The sequence below is a fragment of the Aulostomus chinensis genome, chromosome 12 (genome assembly GCF_037954235.1).
Source record: "Aulostomus chinensis isolate RoL2024-O1b breed Wild chromosome 12, RoL_Achi_v1.0, whole genome shotgun sequence".
NCBI lineage: Eukaryota > Metazoa > Chordata > Actinopteri > Syngnathiformes > Aulostomidae > Aulostomus > Aulostomus chinensis.
In genome coordinates, this window is record NC_141331.1 from 26787421 (window position 1) to 26796519 (window position 9099).

Here is a 9099-nt window from a genome sequence, read left to right on the forward strand (position 1 = left end):
GCTGTCATACAGCGGTGAAGAGCCGCGGCTGTGTGAGAGCAGCAGCCTCCGCCGCCTCCTTCACTCCTCCAGTCAGTCAGCAACCATGACGCGCCGAGGCGCCTTCACCCCAGCAGGATGTCCACACTTCTCTAATAACCCCTCCAACCTGCAGCACTCCGGGGAGAGAGCAGCGATGTTCTAGTGCTTCCTGTTGTCACATTTGGATACAAACACGAGCCACAAAGTGGAAGGGAACTGAGCGCGGAGAAGTCCAGAGAACGGCGATGGAGGAGCAGCAGGACCCGCACAGCTCGGACAGCAGCGAGGGAGAGAGCATCTCCCCGTCCCCGAGCCTGCCCTCGCCGCCTATACTGCCCCTGCAGGTCGCCCAGCAGGCCCATAGAACCACGAACTTTTTCATCGATAACATTTTGCGGCCAGACTTCGGCTGCAAGAGGGACGGCGGCCTGGGCCCGCGGGAGAGGGCGCAGACCTCGGGTCGTGAGCGCGGTCACTCGGTAGTGAGCAGGCCGAGCCTCCCCGGGACTCCGTGCCAGGACTCCAACTGCAGCAGTGACAGTACCTCCTCGTCGTCCTCCTCCTCCTCCACTCTAGTGAGCCCCAAAAAGAGCAGTGGCGGAGGAGTCGCTGCCGCATCCGCTTCCACGGGCGGTAGCGGCGTGAAAGCCGAGGAGAGGACCGGCGGCGAGGCCGGGGAGAACACCTCCTCCTCGCTGGTGGTGCTGAACGGCACCGGGGCTCCCGCGACCGACACCCAGCCGCTGCTGTGGCCCGCCTGGGTCTACTGCACCCGGTACTCGGACAGGCCCTCATCTGGTAAGACGACAGTTTCATGAACAATAGCAACTCGGGCGTCTAGAACTTCACCTCTGCAGGACACAAATCATCGTTTTAAGACAAAAAAATCTGTCTTTTCTGCTTGAAGTTCGATTTGACAAAGCGGGCCTGAGTAGTTAGTGGCGGTCCGGTCGGACCCAGTAAAGCACCAGTAAACTTGAAAGTTCGTTTCACCAACAAAATCCAACTAGGAGCTGGTAATGGTTGGTTCTGTTTAGTTTCCGTCCTGGTTCTCCTCCGGGCTGCTGGGGAACCGTCCAACCCAGCCACGAGGCCGCACGCGCGATTTTTTCATTACTGAGATAATAATAATAATAATAATAATAATAATAATAATAATAATAATAATAATAATAATAATGACAAAGGCTTTATTTGATTGAAGTTCATTCAACGTCCATCCTCACTCTCCTCAAACACCTCGTTTATCAGCTGCTCCTTTCATATTTATTAGAATTGTTTAGAATCTGTTTGGTTATCATTTTATTTTATTAAAAGTCATCACACCACGTGACTCTCAGGACACGCTCAGCAAATAATAATAATAAAAACCAACTCCCCAGGAGTGAGTTTCTGGCTGCGGCGCCTGCAGCTTGGAGGGACCCGCCAGGCTGCGGGGCTGCTGCGTGGAGCTGCGCGGCGGCCACCGCTGATGTGCGGGATTAGCTCGAGTCCTGACAGCCTTCACGCCCCTGAGTCACGCAGTTGCTCGACACGTGTTTTCGGGGCAAAGCTTCTCTTTGATATCCGGTCTTTGTTCCGCCTCGGACGGCGGCGGGACGCAGGCGTGCCGGTCCGACGTCTGACTTCTGGTCCTCCCGTGAGCTGCTGGGTGAAGCTGCCGGGTGCAGCGGGGCGGAGCAGGGGACGCCGGGATTAGAGGTGAATCGCGGCTCCTCGGTGTCTCAGCTGCAGAAGACATTTTGAATTCATTAGCCGTTGTTGGCCTGGAGTCACCGGTGACTCGGAGCCTAACGCCACTGCCGAGGCGCCGCTGTCATTCCTGCGGAGGCAGAAGTTACCAGATGTTATCAGGGGGTCGGTGCTCGTCCCCCCGGCCTGGAGGCGGAAACCCTCACCGGGACAGACGAATACAAACATGACATCAAGACATTCAGGTTGGGTGGGGGTCTGATCCATCCAGAGGCCTGAGCGGATGTTCGTGCTGGTACATCAAGAATGAACCCGAATCCAAAGTAAACATTTGAACGGACTTTAAATCAGTTCATGCTCATATTCACCGAAGTTGCTGGGTGTTCGTGTTTGAAGTTATTTAGTAAAAAATACGCAAGGAAACCTTTCAGAGGTCTGATGTGATTTCAAATGAACCGAAAGCTGATAGAGATTTAGATCTCATGACAACCAGGTGTGTTTAGGTGAGTGGAGGCTGATTGGTTGAAAGTCCAAAGTCTGATATTTCAACTTTTCACGTCTGATGCGTTCACGCTGGCAGGAGGCGCGAGGAGCCTTTCCCTTTTTATTCATGTTCCTGCTTTGATAGTCAAACCTGCTAAAAGCGCACGTTCTCTGGGTGTGTGATGAGTACGCGTGTGTGTGTGCATGCGCGCGTGTGTGTGTGCAGTCATAACAAACACACGAGTCTCTTAACGAACTGATCCCAAACAGCTCATCTGCTGCTTTCACAGATGCCGTGTGTTTATAAATATTATTATTATTATTATAATACCAACCTGCTGACAAGGATTATTATTGTTATTATTATTATTATTATTATTATTATTGTTATTATTATTATTATTATATCAACTTGCTGACAAGGATTATTATTGTTATTATTATTGTTATTATTATTATTGTTATTATTATTAGTATAATACCAACCTGCTGACAAGGATTATTATTGTTATTATTATTATTATTATTGTTCTTATTATTATTATTATTATATCAACTTGCTGACAAGGATTATTATTGTTGTTGTTATTATTATAATACCAACCTGCTGACACAAATTTATTATTGTAATATTTATAATAAGATAGAAACGGTTATATAATAATAATAATATCAACCTGCTAACAATTATTATTATTATTATTAATAAGTCCAATAATAATAATAATAATAACCGATTCTATCTTATAAAGATTACAATGATTAATGTTCTAATTATAAAAACACTTCTTTTCTCGATTTTCCTTTTTGGGAATTTTAGAAACATAAAATCTCATACAACAATGGTATAATAGCAACCTTTGTATTCATTCTTTTATACCTTTTATAATGGAAAACATTATTATTGTTAATAATCATCATCATCATCATTGTAAGCAAGTTGGCATAATAACAACAACAACAATAATAATAATGATAATAATAATAACAATAATAATAACAATAATAATGATAATAATAATGATAATAATAATAATAACAATAATAACAACAATAATAATAATGATAATAATAATAACAATAATAATAACAATAATAATGATAATAATAATGATAATAATAATAATAACAATAATAACAACAATAATAATAATGATAATAATAATAATAACAATAATAATAATAATGATAACAATAATAACAATAATAATAATGATAATAATAACAATAATAATAATGATAATAATAACAATAATAACAACAATAATAACAATAATAATAACAATAATAATGATAATAATAATGATAATAATAACAATAATAACAATAACAATAATAATGATAATGATAATAGTAATGATAATCCTTGTTAGCTGGTTGGCACCGTCATCATGGCGCTTGTGTGTGTGTGTGTGTGTGTGTGTGTGAGAGAGAGAGAGAGAGAGACAGACAGACAGAGACCCAGGCGTCATTGGGAGCCTTCAGGTTCAAACGCGCCACATAAAGGTTTGTCGTGGTCGGTGGAGAAGAAAGCTCCTGATCCAGTGATCCTGCTAGATCTCCGGATCTACTTGTTGGGGGTTGATCTCTGCTCTGCTCAGTCTGCTGGATATTTATGTTTCCGCTCTCCTGTCTCTTCGCTCTTACTGCAGGCCCAAGGACACGGAAACTGAAAAAGTCAAAAAGCGGCAAAGAAGACAAGCGGCCGCGCACGGCCTTCACCGCCGAGCAGCTGCAGAGACTGAAGACCGAGTTCCAGGTGAACCGCTACATCACGGAGCAGCGGCGGCAGTCTCTGGCCCAGGAACTCAACCTGAACGAGTCCCAGATCAAGATCTGGTTTCAGAACAAGCGGGCCAAGATCAAAAAGGCCAGCGGCTTCAAGAACGGGCTCGCGCTGCAGCTGATGGCGCAGGGACTGTACAACCACTCCACCACCACCATCCAGGAGGACAAGGAGGACAGCGACTGAGGACACATGCACACACGCACACACTGTACATTGTAAATATCTAATTTAATGCTGGTGGGGGCTGAGCGGACCTTCCTCCCAGGATCGCTCCTCCTCCAAGTGACTGTGCAGCGGAGACACACGGACTCTCGGACTCACCTGCCACCGCCAAACCAAAGATTTTATTGGGAAGAAAAAGCCTGCATTTACAAATGAAACTCTGAGGAGCCACGGGCCCCAAACCCCGGCTCCTCTGGACACCCGCGACCCGGGGGGGGGGGCTGACCCGCGTCATCGAGCCTCTCCGCCGGCTGATGTCTTTTGAGCTGCGGCGGAACCGGACACCAACCAGACGGACGTTGTTTGTTTCGTTTTGTTTTGTTTCGTCTCATTTTGGGTTGTTGTTTTTTTGATCACGTGGTTCGCGATAACTGCAATAATCCGAGGGTAGATCTCACAAATGCTGCACGTGGAGGTCTGAGAAGGTGGGGGGCAAAGTTCCAACGATGTCAGAACCGCGTCCTAGAACCTTGCAGGGATTTTCTAGAACCGTCCCAGGCCCGGTTCATCTCGGGGGACTGAGGTTCGCCGTGAACGGGGCGCTGTGACGATTGACCATGAACATGTACACGTAACACAACCGTCGATGCTTCGGAGTTCCCGGATGCAAAACGAATCTTGACAATTTTGAATTTAGCGGAATATCAGAGATAATTCCTGCAGCTGCGGCCCGTGAGAGAGAATCAGAGATTCGCTGATGTACAGCAGTCATGGGGGGGGGGGGGGGGGGGGGGGGGGCTGATGATGGGCAGTCTGATTTTTTTGGCGCAAACAAAAAGACCTCAAATTCCAAATCCGCGCGCGTGTTATTGTTACACACGTTCACCTCCTAACAGCCTCACGCAAACACACAACAACAACCAGACATCCGAATTACAACGAATTCGCCGCGTCAAGATGATTCAAGGAGGAGAGCTTAAATACTCACAGCATCGCGCTGTAATCTTATTTTGAAAATATTTCCTTTTCTTTCTAAGTGTGTGTGTGTGTGTGTGTGTGTGTGTGTGTGTGTGTGTGTGTGTGTGTGTGCGTGTGTGTAGCTCCTCTCCACGACCCCCTCTTTTTTCTACTGCAGTGTTTGTTTGTGTAATTTCCCTCTGAAACAGACGCGGGTCACTAAGGTTCCGCCGGCTCCTCTGTGCGTCTCTTCCCTGCCGCCGCCGGTGTTTGGATGGAAGGTGGAGCAGCAGAAAACTGCACCGACTGTGTAAACGGCTCCCGGCCACCCGAGCGGGTCTATTATGTACATTTGTTTCCAAATAAAAAACTTTTATATTGGAAAAAAGAAAAAAAAGCGTTGTTGTGGGGAATGACACGTAGTCTAATTTTGCATTAATAAAATGTGTGTGCGCCTGTATGTGTGTGTGAGCGCGTGCGTGCGTGTGCGCGCATCCATATTCATGTGTCTTTGGATGGGGGGGGGGGGGGGGGGACTTACGCTGCGAGACGCGCCGCTATCAGCGCTGTTCAAAGGCCTGCGGAGCATGAAATTGCCTCTCCGTCTCCGGTGCTCGCCCATTTCATCACCGGGTCTGAACACCTGAAACAAACGCGCGGGGAGGCCGCCGCCGCGAGGAGGAGCCGCTTTGTGTTTGTCAGACGCGAGGACCCGAGAACAAACCTGCGCTCGTGTCTTTCTTCCTTCTTCTCTCCTTAATCCCGTTTTATTTTATTTTGTTTTATTTTATTTTTTTCACGCTGACGCGCGATTTCAGGAAAATCTCCTCCGAGCTCACCTGTCTGGTGTGACGCAGCCTGAGCGAGCGGCTCTCCACGCCTCTGTCTCCCCCGACGGCCGCCGGCGGGCCCGCGGACCTGCTGCTGGAGACCCGGCGGGCGCGAGTGCGATAAACAAACCTTTTTTTTGACGAAGTTAACGTTGAATCCCAGCGGTCCTGCGACAGGCGCATTGACACGGAGGAAGCGAGAGATTCTGTCCTGATGTTCTGAACTGAAGCAAACCTGCCATCCCTGATGAGGCCTCCTCCACATCTCAAGGGTCCTGGGGTTCTAGAACCAGGCTCTGGTTCCTCCACGGATAGAACAGGAACATTTTTCTTTTCTTTTCTTTTTTGTTTTGCTTTGTTTTTTACAGAAAGGAAAACAGAATAAATGCCCGTCTTAGATTAGGACGCGACCTGGACAGATGAGAAAGAGCCAGTAAGAATTATTCAAAAAACGAATTTCTTATCTGTTCTCAGATCAGTTTAATTCAATAAGCGACGACACCGATGAACTTTACTGAAAATAATTATGAGACAGAAAACAGAAAAAATAGACAAATAATACGTTGGCTTAAATCTGATAGATTTGCCTCAAAGATATTCATGTATTTTGGGGGGGGGGGGGGGGGGGGTCTGTGTGATTGTGTTGGGGGGCGTCTTCCCGGTGACACCAGCTCCTCCAACCTGGAGGTCATCCGTCATCTGCGCCTTCATACTTCCCTTATATAGGAAGAGTTTGTCTCATCTATAATTGCTCTGGAGCCTGTCCAAAGAACCCCCCCCCCCCACACACACACACACACACACACACACACACACACACACACCATCCCAGCCCTGAAAACACGCAGGGTAACAGTAGGCAGAGATCAATTTGTCAAATTCAAAGGTAAATGTTGTGGCAGGCCGGCTGGATCTGTGCCTCTACCTGCTCTCTCCCGTTCTCTCTCAGGCCTCAAGTCTGCTGGGAAGAACGGCGGCGGCTCGCTCTCACGTGCAGGACCTCTGGAATTCCAGCAGAAACGGAGAGGCGTCACAGGCCTCCGCGCTCGTCGCGTCCATCACCGCGTCTTAAAAGTAGAGTGCGTCCGTGTGTGTGAGATCACGGTGTGGTGCGAATTTCAAAACAATTAGAGAAATTAACATTTTTCCTACCAATAACAAAGGGCTTCATTTGTGAGTCTTCGTGCGTGCGTGAGTGTGTGTGTGTGTGTGTGTGTGAGTGAGTGTGTGTGTGTGTGTGTGTGTGTGTGTGTGTGTGTGTGTGTGTGTGTTGTAGATGTGCAGCAGAGGGACTGCAGCGTAGACGGCAGCACGCAACCTCCCCTGCAGCTACACAGCAACTTTAATTTACATGCAAATGAAGGTAATAAACAGAGGTGCTGGTGATGGAGAATTATGTACAGTACATAAATACACACATATATATATATGTATATATATATATATATATATATATATATATATATATATACATATATATGCATGTATACACACATATATACACATTAAAACATGTATACTGTATACATATACATGTATAAATATACACACATATATATGTATACATACATACACATATATATACATATATATACATATATATGTATATATGTATATATATATGAACACACACACACCTTCCATTTTTTCAGAATTTTAATGCATTCCTCGTTATTGTGTGATAAAGCAAATTTTGAAGCGTCTATTTAAAGTTGTATAAAACAGACTGTTAAGAGAACAATCAGGAACATTTCTCTCTCTTTTTTGGGAAATATATTCAGAAAACAAATATGGTTTCACTTGAGGATTTCCATACGAGAGAAGGCCGGGCCGCCGATCTCTGAGGATCATTTGAAATTCAATATGGTTTTGGTTTATTTTGTTCAGAGACCAAGAATATTGAGCAGGCCAGCGCGAGTCTGAGAGCAGTGAGGATCCACATGTTCACATGTCTAATAGTGTGTAATGAAATACTGCAGTTACATGTCGAGTACAATAACGCAGTTTAACTGAAGCTCTAATTGACATAATATCAATAATAGAATATAGAATTTTATACATTTGCACAATGAACTGCATTTCCCAAACAACACAATGGTCGTGCTGTCAAACACTGGTGAATGCAACGTGACTGCAGGAGTAAATCTCACACTTGAGGAATTTACATATTTGGTGCAATGACACAAAAACAATGATAAAACATTAAATAAAATTTTTTTTAAAAAAAGAAATACTGATTTGATTTATTTCTTAATAGAATGTGACTCTTGTGAGAGAGAGCATTTCCACCGCGGAGGTGCACTGATATCTGCAGAACCACCGCTGATCCCTCACAGGCGAATGTGATCAATCCAGCAGCAGCAAGTATCAAGTATCCCGTCTGTCTGACTGATCCGCCTCCAGAGCTTCAACTGCTGCCACTTCTGAACAGTCTGTGTCTTGATCTGCTCTAGTGTAATGATGCTCTGCAGCACGCACACACACACGCACACACACACACACACACACACACACACGGGTGATGAGTAGGGGCACACAAGCCTTTATGTGCATGCACACTTGTGTACATGTGTTGCCTATGCACACACATACCGCGCGGCTGACGGTGGCGGGTGATGCAGGAGGCAGACCAAAGCTCCACATGTCTCCCACCGTCCACCAGCCTGTCAGCAGCTGAGCTGTGAGGGCCGCCAGAGCACTTGTGGCAAAAATGGCCACCATTGTTTCATTATAGGCAGTTCGCTAATGTGGCATAGAGATAAACAGGCCTCCCACACTGCTGCAAGTGTGTGTGTGTGTTTGTGTGTGTGTGTATTTGTTCTCCTCATTGCTCAGCGCTGGTTGTAATCTGTTGTTTCTGCTGTGTGTCCGCTTGCATTTTAAAAGCCAATAACCCCCCCCCCCAAAAAAACAACAAATTCTCAGCGTCTGAGTTTTAGTGACCATGATGGTGCCGCCGTGGATTTACAGACTTCTATCTCAAGGACTACCAGGACAGCACGGAGTGATTCCCTCACAAGGACAGCCCCTCCCCCCAAACTTTAGACTTGGACCTCAACTAAAGCTTCAACCAGTGATGAGCTGAGGGAGGGGTAAGCAGATCATGAAGGGCAGATAAATGCGTGCGCTTATTTCCTGCATCCAGTAGGTGGCACCCAGGAACAC

The 9099-nt window shown here is 46.0% G+C and overlaps 1 protein-coding gene across 3 annotated transcripts; it reads left to right on the forward strand.

Annotated features, from left to right (window-relative positions):
* The first annotated feature begins 266 nt into the window (after positions 1-266).
* On the forward strand, positions 267-4526 carry LOC147252635 (homeobox protein engrailed-1a-like). 3 transcript variants are annotated; one of them, XM_086219415.1, is made up of 3 exons: positions 267-819; positions 1339-1350; positions 3849-4526. In XM_086219415.1, exons 1-3 carry the CDS (start codon positions 267-269, stop codon positions 4166-4168), a joined length of 885 nt encoding a protein of 294 aa, XP_086075541.1. In that variant the 3' UTR covers positions 4169-4526. The 3 variants fall into 3 exon arrangements, with proteins under 3 accessions (XP_086075541.1, XP_086075542.1, XP_086075540.1); XM_086219416.1 differs by lacking the exon at positions 1339-1350 and having other exon boundaries at positions 267-662; positions 702-819; XM_086219414.1 differs by lacking the exon at positions 1339-1350.
* Positions 4527-9099: the final 4573 nt, after the last annotated feature.